Genomic DNA, 15,725 nt, shown 5'->3' on the forward strand with positions numbered 1-15,725 from the left:
ACTCCCCAGCATCAACGGGCTCACCTTTCCGTCGCCAAGATTTAGTCACAGTCAGACGGGTCAGCCTGAGGGAGGCACAGAGGGCCAGCCCAGCCCCCTCCGCTGCAACCCCCAAGCTCCTCCTACAGCTCAGATTTCTGTTAATAATATAAGTAATGAAATCATAGCAAATACAACGAAGCCATCAGGGCGCCTGCCGCTGGGGACCTGGCTCCATCGGGAGTTCACCCCGCCTGTGGGGTGGCGCCCGGGACCCATCTCCCCACATGCAGCTGGGGGGGCCCGGGTAGGACGGCCCTCCGGCCCCCACCGGCTGAGATGCTGGTCCCCGCAGCCCCGGACAGGTGTCCACTCACGCTGTGCACACCCCGCCCCCTGCAGGCCACGGAGAGCATCAAGATGCTGGTGAGCCTGTGCCAGTCAGATGCGGAGGAGATCAGAAATGTGGCCACCGAAACGCTCCTGTCTCTGGGTGAGTGTGTGCACGGGGTGAGTGTGTGCACGGGGTGAGTGTGTGCACGGGGTGAGTGTGTGCACGGGACTGCGTGCTTTTGAGTCCTACTCAGAGCTGTCGGGGGGTTCCCTGTGCACCATACAGTACGTCCCCCCATGGCTGCTGCTCACACTCACACACACACATGCTCACACACACATACACTCACACACACGCTCACAATACACACACATATGCATGCGCACACACGTACACACTCACACACACCCAGCGTGAGGACTCCTCAGTGTCCACGTCTCTCCGGCTCCGTCCTTACCCCTGGGTGTGGAGGGTGAGGCCTGGGAGCCTTCGGGACGGCTCCTCAGTCTGGGCAGGATTTCGGGGTAAGAACCTGGAAGTCACACCGAAGTGGCAGGAGCTGGGGTCCGGGCTCCTGCCTCCTGCACGCCCCTCATTGGGGACCGAGCCCGCAACCCAGGCCTGTGCCCTGACCAGGAATGGAACCCTGACCTCCGGGTTCATAGGTCGCCGCTCAGGCACGGAGCTCGCCGGCGGGCTGTGCACAGAAGCCCTGGCTGAGCACAGCTGCCTGTCCTTAGTCTCTGTGTGAGGTGGATGGACTTCCTACTGCTGGTCCTCTGTCCTTCACTTCCCCTTTCTGGTCACATTTTTAAAGAGGAAAATGGAACAAAACAGTCAAGTAATTGATACACGTTGGCCGTTCCGGGCGTTCCTACTGACAGCCCGAGCCCGTGGTGGGCGGTAGACTCGTCACCACGTTGACATGGTAATTTTTTGGCTGGCGTTTGAAAGCCTAAATTTGACCTTTATGAACGACCATGTAGGCGTGCCAATACAGACGTGTAAAAGTAAAAGCCGTGTGAACGTTGCATGCTCCAAGGTCAAGGACCCGCCACGTGGAGGCCGGGCCCCGCCTGCCATAGATTCCCTGGGAATTGCAGGAATAAACCCGCTTAGTGCACTCACGGGCGCCACGGGCCCCCAGCACCTCTGCCTCCCACCTGCCCGCGTCCCGCCTCTGGCCTTAGCTCCAAAGATAGAACCCCCACCCGGAGACAGTGTGATTAACAACGAGAGAGGGGGCTTTTCCTGGCCTGACCTTGTGACGAGCGGAAGCGCTGAGCTGACGCCGGTACCGTTTCTCACGTTCCCATCCAGGGGAAGACGGGCGGCTGGCCTACGAGCAGCTGGACAAGTTCCCCCGGGACTGCGTCCACGTCGGAGGCCGGCACGGGACCGAGGTGGCCACGGCCTTTTAATGACCCCCCACAGCTGTCTTCACAGCTGGCCCTTGGGTCCCGGAGGTGCCGCGGTGTAGACAGAACTCAGGTCGGTCCCAGCGCCTCTTCCCGTGGCCGCTACGAGAGGGCTGCGTGCAGCGTAGTAGGTCAGCCACGGCGCGGACCGCGGACAGCGCTGAGTGAACAGAGCCCGTCGTCGTCGGTGATACGGATGGAATTTCACAACAGCCATCTTCGTGCTTTTCCAGACGCTCGAGAGCTTGAGGCCGTCCCGTGAGACTGGGGTGAATGTCGTACAGCTTGCAGTTATGTCCATCGTGTTCTCAGGGTTGAGGGTGCCCACCCCCCACCAGCGACCTAATGCCACCTTCAGCGAGAAGCACAAAAAAGAATCCCTTCCCATAAAAGCTTGCCTGCCGGACCTGGTAGAACGCCACATTGTAAGAGCGTGATGTTTGCACATGTCACGTGTCCCAGTGTCACTGTGCCTCCTGTTCCTCTTCCTCCTCCTGAGAATCCCAAAAGCGTGTTTCCATGGTGGCGAGAAGACGGGGAGGTGACCAGGAGCAGACGACCTCATGAGGTCACACCCCGACTCCTTAAACACAAAGGCACGCCACGCGCAGGCTTTTATTTTTGAACAAACAAGAGCCATTTTTTAATGATCTTTTTCAACCGAGGTACTTCGCTGCTAAGACCAATCCAAACCCAGCCACGGCTTCGGAAAAGCTGGGGCGCCCCCTGAGGTGCGAGAGCGCGGAAGTTGGAGGGACATTGAAAAGGGGTCCTTGCTTCCGTGATAACCCCATGAGGTCAGGATGAAGGCTGCCCCCCTGGGGTGGTGACTGCCCCCTGCTGGGACCCCTTGGCCAAATAGAACAGCAGCCACCCTCACCGCTCCCACCAGGGGAGCAAACCCAGGCGCTAAAGTCCATGCCCGCTCAGGAGCTCCTGGTACATAACAGGGCGTCCTCCTAAGCGTGTACGGGGCAGGATATGCCAAGTTACCTAATAGGTGTGAGTGTAGCTTGAACTGTACTCTGGATGTGTTTGTATAAAATACCAGTGAGGTGTCCTTTTAAATATTCACACTTCAGCAGACCTTTAAAGCAGCTCTTAGTTCACGTTAAACGGTGTCTGCCGGGTTTCCCGGCAAATAGTCCTTGGGACTGTGAAGTTACAGTGTGTATATATATATATCTATTTGTATATTTATAAATATTATATATATATATGCCTATATCCTTCCTTTGAAAAGTTTCTTGTACAGTCTATAGTTAGGATAGTCTGTATAAGCTGCCGTCCATATGAAATGGTGGAGAGGATTTTTTTTTATAGAAAACTCAAATCACAAACGTTACCAAGTGTTTTGCTGGTTTTGGTGTGTGTTTTTTAAAAATTTTTTGAATATTGCATGAGCAACGGACTCCGGGTCTTTTGTATTCACTTCTGCATTTTGTTTTGGTTGAGGGGGTGCGTTGTTTTGTGGCATTTGTATCCGTCACTGTTCCCATCCTGGACGTTCAAATAAAAACTATTTTTGAATCTCTGGTCTCGGGCACAGAGTCCACTGTATTTTTTCACATGCCCTCATGAGTTGGTACACACACAGGACACTTCGTTCTCCACTGAAATTTGTTCTGATCTTGACACTCCTTCATCCATAAATAGGGATAGTAATATTTGCTTCTTGGATATTTTCTTTTAAATGTATTTTTATTGATTCCAGAGAGGAAGGGAGAGGGAGTGAGAGATAGAAACATCAATGATGGGCCCTGGCTGGTTTGGCTCAGTGGATAGAGCTTCGGCCTGCGGACTGAAGGGTCCTGGGTTCGGTTCCGGCCAAGGGCACATGCCTGGGTTGCGGGCTTGATCCCCAGTAGGGGGCGTGCAGGAGGCAGCCAGTCAATGATTCTCTCTCATCATTGATGTTTCCATCTCTCTCTCCCTCTTCCTTCCTCTCTGAAATCAATAAAATATATTTAAAAAAAAAACACAAACACATCAATGATGAGAGAATCATGGATCGGCTGCCTCCTGCACGCCCCCCACTGGGGATCGAGCTCACAACCCGGGCCTGTGCCCTGACCGGGAATCGAACCCTGACCTCCTGGTTCATAGACCGACGTGCAGCCACGGAGCCACGCCGGCCGGGCACACCTCGTGTATTTTATGAAGCTCCTTGTAGAAAAAAGACTCTGAGCTCCTGGAGGGTAAGAAGCATCATCCTTCATCCGCGTTCTCAGCCCAAACCCCAGGAAGCACCCTCTGCTCCCCAGCCCGTGTCATCCAGGAGACTGTTGCTAGGTGATGCGTTCCAGAGTTCTGGACTATTGTGGCCGCCGGCACGTGGTGGACCGGGGGTGCCCGCCTGTCCACACCATGGCCAAGGCCCGAGTGTCTTCTGTGCAGTACGAGGCTCCCGTTTATCAGTTTGTGGTGCGGCTGGGCCAGTGCCTCCGGAGGTTCTGGAACGTCCATATCATGAGCTTTTTCGGAAAGCAGGAGGAGGAAGAGCATATCCCCCCAGGGCAGAGTATTTTCCACAAAGAAAAGATCGTGGCACTTGGCCAGATGTTGAAGAACAAATTCCTGACCATCGAGGAGAGGGCTCAGGCCGCCCACAGGATCGGACTGCTGGCCTTCACAGGTATGACCCTGCCAGGGGGCTGACCGTCAGTTTCACACCCCTTTGCTGGTTACAACACTAAGTTATGGTCTTCAGGGTGCTCGTCCTAAAATCCCAGCAGCTCTTCCTTTGCCTAAATTATTAGTTTTCTGTCTTTGTACCACAAAAGACATTACTGATTATTTTCTCCGTAGGGATCTGGTTTTTGTTGTTAACTTATTTGGTACAAAGGATTTTTTTTTTTAATATATTTGTATTGATTTCAGAGAGGAAGGGAGAGGGAGAGAGAGAGAAACATCAATGATGAGAGAGAATTCTTGATCAGCTGCCTCCTGCACGCCCCACTCTGGGGATCGAGCCTACAACCCCGGCACGTGCCCTGACCAGGAATCGAACCGTGACCTTCTGGTTCGTAGGTCACAGCTCAACCACAGAGCCACACCGGCTGGGCTCAGCTAAAACTTTAACATTGACGAGAACATTCTTGGGATGGAAGAGAAATGCAAGCCGGGTGGGAACTCCAGGGCGGGAACCCGGCCAGCGAGGAGGCTGGCTGCTCCTCGCTCCTCACCTCCAACAGGCTCCTCCCTGCTGGGCATTTGAGATCGGACGAGGAAGACCTGGGGGTCAGGAGGAGGATCAAAGTCGCGTGCAGGACCAGGTGGGGTCAGGGGGCAGAGCCAGGACAAGCTTGGATGGTCTCGCTGGTCCCAGGCCTGCAAGAGCTGGGCTAGAGCGGGAGAGGAGGGCAGAGCGGCGAGCGGCTAGCTTGTGAGAAACCTCTCCACCCACCAGGCCCGGCTATGCAGCTGTCCTCTGGGGTTCTCTTCGCTGCTCTAACGCTCTTGTATTTTTCTGTTTTAATCCTCACTGGAGGATATTTTCCCATTGGTTTTTAGAGAGAGTAGAAGGGAGAGAGAAGAGAGACAGAAACATCGACGGGTTGCCTTCACACATGCCCCATCCAGGGCTGGGGATCAAGCCTGCAGCCTAGGTACATGCCCCTGACTGGAGTCGAACCCGGGACCCTTTAGTCCCCAGGCCTACACTCTTTCTGCTGAGCCAAACTGGCTGGGGCGAAGGCTCTGGTGTTTTCTCAAGCACTGAAGACGGAGGAGCAGGAATGAGACCACGAGGGAGGTGCCCGTGAACCCAGGCCTCCTGGGTGCCTGAGGACAGGGCCCTTGGCAGGCAGGGACCTCCCAGAGCCCAAGTCCCCGAGCACACACGTTCCCCAGACCCCGAGCATCCGTGTGCGGCAACAAGAATAGGCACAGCTGAGCCGCCCGTCCCTGGCCACCAGGCCCGCCGAATGCTCCTGGAAACCCGGTGCTTGCCTTCCAGGAGGACCCATGGCCGGGAGGTTTGCGGCCGAGTACATGAAAGAGGTGGCGCTCTTGCTGCAGAACGCCCAGGTGGCCCCGAAGACGAGGATCCTGCTGCTCCAGAGCGTGGCCTGCTGGTGCTACTTGAACCCCATCACCCAGAAGAGGGCCAAGTTCCTGAAGCTCGTCCCCATCCTCACGGCGATTTTTGATACCGTCCCCGAGTCGACCAGCAAGAACGTCAACAGCAGCCTCCTGCTGAAGTTCTGGGCGTGCTACACCCTGTCCGTCATGACCTGCAACAACGTGTCCTACATGGAGGAGCTGAGGGAGTACCAGAGCCTCAAGCACCACCTGCAGGTGCTGTCGCGGGAGAACTGGGAGGGCTGGCCCGAGAACTTCGCCGAAGTGCTCTACTTCCTCATCGGTTTCCACAGGCACTGACGCCTCTCCGTCCGGGGCCCCGCCCTCGGGCCCCGGAACACGGAAATAAATGACCAAAGCCCATACGCTCCTCCCGGCGTCTTTCTTTAGGTAGTTGGAAACTCCGTTAGCCCTGGCTGGTTTGGCTCAGTGGATAGAGTGCCAGCCTGCGGACTGAGGGGTCCTGGGGTTCGATTCCCGGTCAGGGCTCATGCCGGGTTGCAGGCTCGATCCCGTGTGGAGTGTGCAGGAGGCAGCCGATCCATGAATCTCTCTCATCATTGCTGTTTCTGTCTCTCCCCTTCTCTGAAATCAGTAAGAATGTATTTTAAAATGACCTCCTGCAGATGAAGGTGATAAGATGGGGATTTTTTGGGAAGATGCCAGGGGCATTGGTGGGAGTTACCGGGTATTAGGTAGTAAGCCAAGGCGCCCAGAAAAGCCAAGCCCACCGCGGTGCCGGCCTCCAGCTGCCGTGTCCTGGGCTGAGTGGTTCTCTGGCTGCCAGACACGAGCTTCTTGCACATCAGACGGCGTTGGTTGCGACATTGGTAGCTAATTGAAAATTAGATTCATCACCTGAAGTTTTCCAAACCCTCTGGATCAATGCAGTTTCCCGGTGACCAAGAACTTGCCTGAAGCAACCCTTCAATGCGTGACAGTGCTCCCTGATGCCAACTTATAGAGGCCGCGTGCCTCTCAGAGCACACGCTCAGTCCTGCTCTACAAACAATGGCCGTGTCCTTGTCCTCCTGCAGAACAGACTTATGGGAAACTCCTAATTAATTTTGACCTGGTCCTACTTCTTCCATATTTGTATGGTTTTTAAAAATAATGTTTTTATTGATTTTTTAGAGAGGAAGAGATAGAGATGGAAACATTCATGAGAAACAGGGATCAGCTGCCTCCTGCACACCCCACACTGGGGATTGAGCCTGCAACCCGGGTACATGCCCTGACCTGGAACCCAATTGTGACCTCCTGGTTCACAGGTGGACACTCAACCCAAGCCACACCGACCAGGCATAGACGTAAGCTCTGTACTGTTTCTAATGGAATGTGAGTCGTTTCAGGACCCTTAGCTATTCCTGCATCTCGTCACTGGGCGTGCACCTGGTCCCCACCCGCCATGGGCGGGTCCGACGCCCGAGAGCTCCTGACACCACCTCTCATGCTCTTTACCAAAACCCCTCAGGAAGAGTGTGGGTCGTGGGGCCTGGCAATCAACAGTCCCGACCCTGAGCCGGAGGTGCAACCAGCGTGGCGAGTCAAACCTCAACCATTTCCGTCTAAAGGGGGACAAATCCATTTTCTCCTTGTTTCCTCCAAAACAACAGAGGGGTAGAAAGAAAATGACATAACACCATAGAAATAGACAAATTTTACTCCTTAGACTTCGTTTCTCCAAGAAACACATATGCTCACCAGGAAACTGAAGTTTATTTATCATGTACACAAGTCGTGTCTGACATGTGAGGAAATGTTATTTACATAAAACACCACAGGTTAAAACACACAGCATTTGTATTTTAATACAATGGCTAGGGTCCCAGGGCCAAACAAGGATGTCTGCTTCAAGTCTGCATCACACAGCTGCTTGCTCTGCCACCAAGAACTGCCGTGGCAGGAACAGGGGCACGTCTTCTGAGTCTGCGCACAGCTCACACGCCGGGCCGGGCGTCCGTGGAGGAAGACATGGCTGCCCTGGCACTCACGCCCGCGCCGGAGCCTTCCGCCTCCGAATCCTCGCCCGCCTCCTCTTCAGAATCAAATTCCTCGCTGCTCTCCGGCGATTCGAAGTTCTCCAGAGTGTCTCCTTTCAGTCGCTTTTAAAGAATAAACCACGTGTTTGTTATAAAAACTTTAAAACCCAAGCCCATGCTCTGAATGCGGTACGTGACCCTCGGTGTTGTAAGGAGGTCGCTGCACAGTCTCAGTTAAATCCACTCACAACCCAGGCCGGTCAGCCTCCACCACGTGGGATCACATTGCAGCAAAGTCACGTGGCTGGCTGACCTGCTCCTTGAGGCACTGACCGCTTCGAATGAATGAGCCCTCCTCTAAGGCGGGGGAGGCCGGCCGCTCCCACCCGCTGTGGACAACACTCCGCAGCCAAGGCGGCCGTGACAGCATTGCCAGGTGAGAACCTCAGACGTTAAAGTCTGTTGCGGCCCCAACATGCAAGCAATTCAGTACAAAAAAGGTTTTATTTGGAAATCTTGCATCCCATCAGCAAGATGACTTTTTGTGAACATCGGCACGTTTTAAGACTCAGGCTTTAGGCTGAGCCTGGTAAGGGAGCAGTCCCAAGGCTAATCTGACAAACAGGCTGCTCCCCCATTCCAAAGAACGTCAGATGAGCCCCCAACTCCCTCGGTGCACCAGCGAGCAGTGTTGTGAGCACAGGAAGGTCACGCGGGCACAAACGTTAAAGGCACACGGCCTAGAACGTGTCGGCTGGGAAATGGGGTCCTCGGCTCGGCTCGGCGGGACACTCACCTCCAGGACCTCCGCCATGTACTGCACGTGCTGCGCCACCTCCGCCAGCTCCTGGTTCTCCCTCCGCAGGCGGGCGATCTCACTCGCCTTCAGCTCGATCTCCCTGTGGAGCTGCGGCGTGGATCAGCGCGGTGTTCCTGCCTCCCGCCGCACCCGCAGCCCCCCCCCCCCCCCCCCCCGTGTGACTGACCCATCTGCAGCCCCAGCAGAGGGGCCGTCGCTGGCGCCCACCACAGGCTGCTTCTGGTAAAATATCCTAACAGGCGCCCCAGCAAACCTCTCTGAGGCCCAGATCACAGCCGCTAACTCTGCTCCAGCCCAGCACGCTAAGCAGTGAGGGGGTATTAAAAGGTAAAAGGCACCAATTCTCCTCTGGGCTCACCTTCTCATTTTCCTTCAGCGCTTCATAGAGAGCCTTCCGCCGCTGCTCCGCCACTTCCTTCCAATACTGAGAGGACGGGCTTTCTAAAAACAATGTTTTACAGACACTGAAAACACCCGTTACATGCTGCTGTGAAACCCCATCATCCTCTTATCTATTTAAAAAGCAATTTACAATCTTAGTACCACCCATACTACTTGGCAATACCCATTTTCGTAAACCTGAAGTTAGAAAACCAAGTCAACTTTGTTCTATTTTATTTCCCCAGAATTTTAGGCATTCTGACACATCCCACTGAGGGTCTGTGGAGAGCTGTGTTCAGGTTACATCGACTGACATTGTCGCCTGTGCGGTGAGATCAGCAATCTGACACAGCCCTTTCTGTATGTGACTGGAGTGTTTTACCCCCAAATCTTAACCAATCAGATACGCGTGTCACCAACCCTACGGTTCATCCCGCCCTAGCAGAGCTGCTGTCCTGCGCAGCCAGCCTTCCCGACTTCGCCCGATGAAACCCTACTGCCCACCATCTGCTTCCTTGCTCTCCTCCAGGCAACTCAGAGGGAGCCCAACGGACTCCATGACCTTGAGTAAGTCAATTAACTTCTCTAAGGCTCCCATTTCCCATCAATAACAACATCAGTGACCTTCCATGATGCTTAAAAACCACCGCCAGCTTCCTCTCCCGGTGCCGCCTGCCATTCCATTAAAAACTTGCATTTACTCCCGGCCCAGCGCCTCCTGTCCTCACTCCCTGGACTTCCGCCAGGCTCCTGCGGGCTCCCTCCCCACTTCATGTTCTCCCGGCGCATCCATTCCTTTCTTCAAACTCAGTCTCTAGACACTTTTTCCTGAAAAGACTACTTCTAAGTCTTGGCAATCCCATATCCAAGTTGCCACGTTAATCACTATCCTTCCCTTTAATATTGCATCCATATCTGGATCTTACAAAACAGTAAGACTTGTCCACATGTGGTGTTTGTACGTGTACAACCATAAGAAATGCCAGAGTATCAGAGCATTACGGTGAGCTAGTCGTGTGCCCAGCCCGAGGCTGTGGGCAGAGTCCTACCAGCAGGAGGTAACACGGACCTGTGTGACAAGGAGTTTCCGAGATAAAGGCTCTCCACACACTTCCCTCATACCTGCCACCATGAGATCCAGTGCCTCCTGGGTAACTCCGCCAGGCTCCTTGCTCTCACCGTGCCCTGGGACAGCGCTACCTCCAGAGCCGGAAGTCTTAGACGCCGACTGGTCATTGCGATGTTTCAGTTTGGACGAGCCTTTAACCAGCTGTCGTGGAAACACACGCATCAATCTCATTTGTTTTTATCTAATAAACAAGAAAGCTGAGTGCACCTGGGAACTAGAGCAGGCACGGCTTCTGAAGGTGCGTGTTCAGAAGGAGGAAGAACCGCCAGGGTGAGCCCTGTACCGTTCGAGTCCAGAGAGAAGAGGGAGAAGCAGGGAGGAGGGGGAAGAGCCACTGGTGAAAGGAGAAGTTACGGCTATCAACAGAAAGAAACAAATCAAAGATAATATGGAACCAAAATATAAATATGTAGGAACTTTTAAAGAATCTGACATTTGTTAAGAGATTTTTTAAAAGCTCAGAGGTCTTGTTATTTACGTGTTAAAAATGGAGCCGCATCTGTTTGTATCTTTCTCACATCTTTGGGTCTTCTTTAATAAATCATACCGCTTAAAACTCCCCCCAAATGGAAAGGTATGTTTTAGGAATTTTATTTGCAGCAACTGTTTTGGGTTAGACCTGGATCTAAAGCTAAACTGAAATTATTTTTATTGTTTAAATAATTCAGTTCCATAGAAAGGCAGTATTTTCTACCTGCAAAAATCTAAACATCAGTACATTTCAAGACTGTGCCTTTCAACAATGATTTTGTCATTTACATACAGAAGTAAATGAAGGATCCACCATTTTATTCTCAAAACATCCAGCATTCCCTCCGTGGGTTACTTGATAATGAATTATATCATCTCAGTTCTACCAGTATTACACCAGCATCCTATTCATACCAATGTCAAACTTCCTCAATTGATCAATTAAACAAAAACCACTTGTGTGGGGAGTACACAATTGTTATTCTTAAATTATTGCCAAATTTCAATGATTTGGGTATTTCTTCTTTTCTTTTTAATATATTTTATTGATTTTTTTACAGAGAGGAAGGGAGAGGGAGAGAGAGCCAGAAACATCTATGAGAGAGAAACAATCAGCCGCCTCCTGTACACCCCCTACTGGGTATGTGCCCGCAACCAAGGTACATGCCCTTGACCAGAATCAAACCTGGGACCCTTGAGTCCGTAGGCCGACGCTCTATCCACTGAGCCAAACCAGCCAGGGAGATTTGGGTATTTCTAACCAAGGAAACCTTGCAAATGGTTTTCATGCACAGGTTCTAGCCCCATAACACATACCTCGTTCTCTCTGCCCACGAGAGACCCGGCTGTGGACGGCTGGATCATCTTCAGCGTTCTCCTCGGGACAGGACTGCTCTAGAGTCAAGAGAATTCGTTATCGGTTCCTGAGCGCTACATGGAGGTGACTGTCTTAGCCCTCCTACAACTTACCAAAAAGAAACACAAGAACACTGATACGGGATGGGACAACATAGGGTTACAGTTGTGAGTACACGAAACAGAGTTTATTCTTGTGTTATTATTTACTAAGTATTGTATTATTTTCTATATGAATAGCTGTACACCTACGTTGGCCCCACCCTGAATTGGGTCTGCTACGTAATTTTGCAATGCTAGGTATGAACAAGACATTGGTTTAACCAACTAGTAAACTTATTTCCCTAAAATTATAATAAAGTTTGAAGAAACTCTAAGAATGCATCCTATCACCCAAACTTGACACATTTGTGGTAGAAACCCAGAAAACAGGTAAATCGGGGGAAAGAGTAATTGTTCACACTGCAAAACACTTCTTCCCTGACGACAGGATTTGTCTCAGACTTCCTTGGAATCATGACTATCCCCTAACATCCCCACGTGCTCACCAAAGGAACAGAGTGTAAGAACATTGCTTACACAAAGCCACAGACATGTAATAGGACCCCTTACCTGCCTGTGGGAGCAGTTTGCTCTGAGCCCATTCATCAGGAGACAGCTGAAATGTCAGAGCCTGGGGCATTTTAAATACTGCAAAAGGTCCACGCTATTGCTTTGGAAAAAGATAGCCTTCCTTGTAATATGTAAATACCTTCCCGTATATTTCCTGATCTGAAAGCTCTCTCTAGTTTTGCAAAAAAAAAAAAAAATCATTAGTTATTCTGCCACCACGGGACAGCAAACAATGGTGGCACTCAAACAAGGTCAGCAGGCAGGACACCGGAGCAGCGTGAGAAAGCGGCGCCTGCACAGCGCACTCCACGGCGCGAGCTCACCTTTCCCACGGTCAAGTTTCCCTGCTGATCATTATCTCACCGCTGAATTGAAGAACCGATGCCAGCTACGGTGAGAACAAACACCGCAGCAGCATTTCGGATATGATTTAGATTAGCCCGCAGTCTCCAGACAAATACTAGTAGGAACAAACACAGCTCCGGAACCTGAGTAACAGGAGGTGTTAATTCAAGTGCTTGCTACCCACAATGACCAAGGAAGCCACAATTTACTGTCACAAAAAAAGGCATTTCCAAGACTTAACTTTTATAATGTAAGCTTTATGGCATCTACCCCTCGAAATGTAATACTGCTATTATCGTTTTCTTTACACGGATTATGCATTGGAATAATAGACTCATTACGGCCAAAAGGTTCTTATATATTATGGGTCTTAGTCTTTTTAGAGAACAACTTGAGATTCTGTGAACCTTTTTAAAAAAGAAAATTGTATTGCTTTCAGAGAGGAAGGGAGAGGGAGAGACAGAAACATCAGTGATGACAGAGAATCATGGATCAGCTGCCTCCTGCACGCCCCCTACTGGGGATCCAGCCCATAACCTGGGCATATGCCCTGACTGGAATCGAACCCGGGACCTTCAGTCCACAAGCCAACGTTCTATCCATTGAGCCAAACCGGCTAGGGCTCTGTGAACCTCTTTAAAACACACACAACACACACTCACACACAAGAGCACACACACAAAATTTTGCATATAATTAGCAAGGAATCTGTGAGTAGAATGAAAGCAATAATGAGTACCTTGTTTAGAGAAGATCCTAAGGAACCTAGTGAAAACTATCAGAGCTAACCAAGTTCAGCAAGGATGCAGGATTCAAGATCAAGGCACCAAAAATCAACAGCATTTCTCTATGGGAACAATGAGCACACTGGAAATCTACCTAAGGAAACAGCTCCCTCTACAACATTAAAAATAAAATATTTAGGTAAAAACTTAACGAAAGGCGTGTAAAGCTCAATACTCGGAAAACTACAATGCTCTGTTGGAAGAAACTAAAGACTTAACTAAATGGGAAGATCAGAAAACTTAATATTCAACCATAGTTAATTCTTTAATGGTTCCCTACTGTTACTTTTCCTCTGGCCAAAAATTCAGCGATTTAAGGTTTATGGAAACAATAGCCAGGTTAAATTTGGCTAAATTATGTCAAAACACTTCCACGCACGTGCTCTCCACCCAGATGAAAGCGATCCCATCACATACCTGCACGCGCCCATGGGTGCCTTCCTGTTTCTGCTTCATATTGGGGTTCATTGTGCACCTGGGGAAGGACAAGCGGTCACCAACAGCAGAGGGAGGCCGGCCCCTGGGGGCGGGGCTGGGGGGAGGGTCTTTTCTCAGCCCTGCCCAGGACTGGAGCCACTGACGCCAGTGACCCTTGACATCTGTATTGTATACACACATACACACACAATAATTCTGGTTGGGAAAATCTTGTTGCAAAAGGAAAACAAAAAATGTACAAAACATGCCGGCGTCCTGGATGCGGTACAGGGCTCTCAAAGATCTGCGAATGCCACCAGGGAAGGCGAAGCACAGATACGGGGTGTGCCCACCTCAGTCCTAGAGGACAGCACCCCAACTTCGCCCTTTCAGAGGCAGACAAGCTGTGATAAACTGGGCAATAACTTGGGAGGGGCTTAGTATCCGATCCAAGGAGACGATGCATTTACATCTGTAGGACATGTTTAAGCGCCATCAGGAGCTGAGACACTGGAAGCGAGAGCAGCAGGTAAAGGGGTAAGTACAGGGGTTCAGCACCCCACTGGGCCAGACTGACACCCGCGTTTGGCTCCCCAGGCCTGTGTCTCGGAACGATCTGCCCGAGTTGTGGCCATGCCTTTACTGGGTCCGGGGCGCCCCGACTTTGACTACATGGCCCATCGCATGCACCTTTCCCTGTGCCTCGGCGCACAGACGCAAACAAGAAAGTTGGGGGTGCACCTTATCTTCTGTGCCATTTCGTGTGGGGCCATTGCTGGTCGGGACCCCCTCGAGTGAACCAGGGCGATGTTTTCCAAAGCGAGCGTCGCTGCCCGGGACCCCGCAGTCATTCAGGGAGTCACCAACGTCGTTTAGGAAAAAAAAAGTAAGTGATCGGAACGGAATTGAAAATACGCGAAAACGTGCGAGTGCGCGGCCTGTGGGGAGCTGGTCCAGCTTCGTGAATGTTACGGAGCTGGATGGCTGCGTCCTCAATTGCGATGTAAAATGTGCTTTCGTCCGCGTCACGATGCAAAGGCTGAAAGCCACCGCCCAGGTAAGTTCCGCCTTCACCCGTGGGTTGGCCCTGCGGTCTGCAGCCCTGCGCCCGGCTGCCGCGCTCCGGTTCTTTCCAACGAAAGACACGAGCAGGGGCCTGGGTCCCAATGAAAGGCTGACGCTCGGGGGAACCGGTGTCACCAACGCCAGTGCCGCTGTCTAACGAGGGGCCAGGATTCAGCGACCGTCCCCGCGAGCCCGGTGTGCGGGCCCCACGCCCCTCGCGCCGGACCACCGCCAGTCCCTGGTCCTGGGGGTGGACGTCCCACTTCCCCACTAGCCAGGCGCCCGGCAGAACCAGGCACTTGGCCGGCCACACCGCCTCCCAGCCCCGACCAGCAGGGGGCGCTGCGCTCCAACCGCGCACGCCAGCCAATAGGGAGCGCGGACAGGGAGCGCGCCAAAATCGGCCCAGCCAATGGGGCGGCCCGGCGGCTCACCGACTGCCCCGCCCCGTCCCCGTTCCCAAACTCACTTACCGCGACCCTGCGCAGTCACCGGAGAACCGAAGCCGGCGGGCGGGCAGCCCCCGCGTAGACCTCCTGCCACCGCTCACTCGCTGGAGGGAACTGTTCGGTCCTGGCAGCGCCGCCTCGCCCAGACCCCGGCCCACCCGCGCCGGCCCCAACTCCGCCCAGCGGCTGACGCGCGCGGCTCCAAAAGCTCGCCAACCCCGCCCCGACGGACACGTGACCTAGCCGAGGGGGTGTGGCTTCCCGAATCCAGCCAATCGCCGTCCGCCTTGCCCCCCCTCCCCCTGCGCCTGCGCGACGGTCGCGGCGGGTCTCTGTGCAAGGACGTCGCTGCGTTGTCCCGCGCCCTGACCTCCGACCCTGCCCCCAGGACAGCTCTGCTCGCGGAGACACCCGCTTCCGCCGCCGCCAGCACCGGGAGGATGGCGACCTGCACGTGCAGCAACGACTCCTCGTGGTTCCGGGCAGCCCTGGCCCCGCGGGCTCCCTAATGTGGGCAGAGCCTGCACATTCGGGTTTTTTTTGCGTTTTGACTCTTAGGGTTCAGGAGGCCCTCGGGTACCACGTGGGTTCCCGACGCGG

At 53.0% G+C, this 15,725-nt stretch overlaps 3 protein-coding genes across 7 annotated transcripts in view; 2 read left to right on the forward strand and 1 right to left on the reverse strand.

Annotated features, from left to right (window-relative positions):
- The window catches only part of RIPOR2 (RHO family interacting cell polarization regulator 2), an 83,911-nt gene extending 80,637 nt beyond the window's left edge, over nt 1-3,274 (forward strand). For all 5 annotated transcript variants that reach the window (XM_079761064.1, XM_079761061.1, XM_079761065.1 and 2 more), the window contains 2 exons: nt 382-472; nt 1,634-3,274. In XM_079761064.1, the coding sequence (XP_079617190.1) occupies nt 382-472; nt 1,634-1,734 (192 nt within the window). In that variant the 3' untranslated portion in view covers nt 1,735-3,274. The remainder of the gene's footprint in view (nt 1-381; nt 473-1,633) is intronic.
- An 824-nt stretch (nt 3,275-4,098) lies between these two features.
- On the forward strand, nt 4,099-6,114 carry ARMH2 (armadillo like helical domain containing 2; the record flags this gene model as incomplete). Its single annotated transcript, XM_079762112.1, has 2 exons — nt 4,099-4,366; nt 5,690-6,114. The coding sequence occupies 2 exons, from the start codon at nt 4,099-4,101 to the stop codon at nt 6,112-6,114; spliced, it is 693 nt and encodes a 230-aa protein (XP_079618238.1).
- Nucleotides 6,115-7,514: 1,400 nt separating this feature from the next.
- On the reverse strand, nt 7,515-15,329 carry GMNN (geminin DNA replication inhibitor). The gene is made up of 7 exons (XM_079761377.1): nt 15,150-15,329; nt 13,612-13,669; nt 11,414-11,491; nt 10,120-10,267; nt 8,975-9,057; nt 8,593-8,703; nt 7,515-7,919 (listed from the first exon to the last, which is right to left on the reverse strand). The coding sequence occupies exons 2-7, from the start codon at nt 13,660-13,662 to the stop codon at nt 7,755-7,757; spliced, it is 636 nt and encodes a 211-aa protein (XP_079617503.1). The 5' UTR covers nt 13,663-13,669; nt 15,150-15,329; the 3' UTR covers nt 7,515-7,754.
- Nucleotides 15,330-15,725: the final 396 nt, after the last annotated feature.

Source organism: Cnephaeus nilssonii, assembly GCF_951640355.1.
Source record: "Cnephaeus nilssonii genome assembly, chromosome: 21".
NCBI classification, from domain to species: domain Eukaryota; kingdom Metazoa; phylum Chordata; class Mammalia; order Chiroptera; family Vespertilionidae; genus Cnephaeus; species Cnephaeus nilssonii.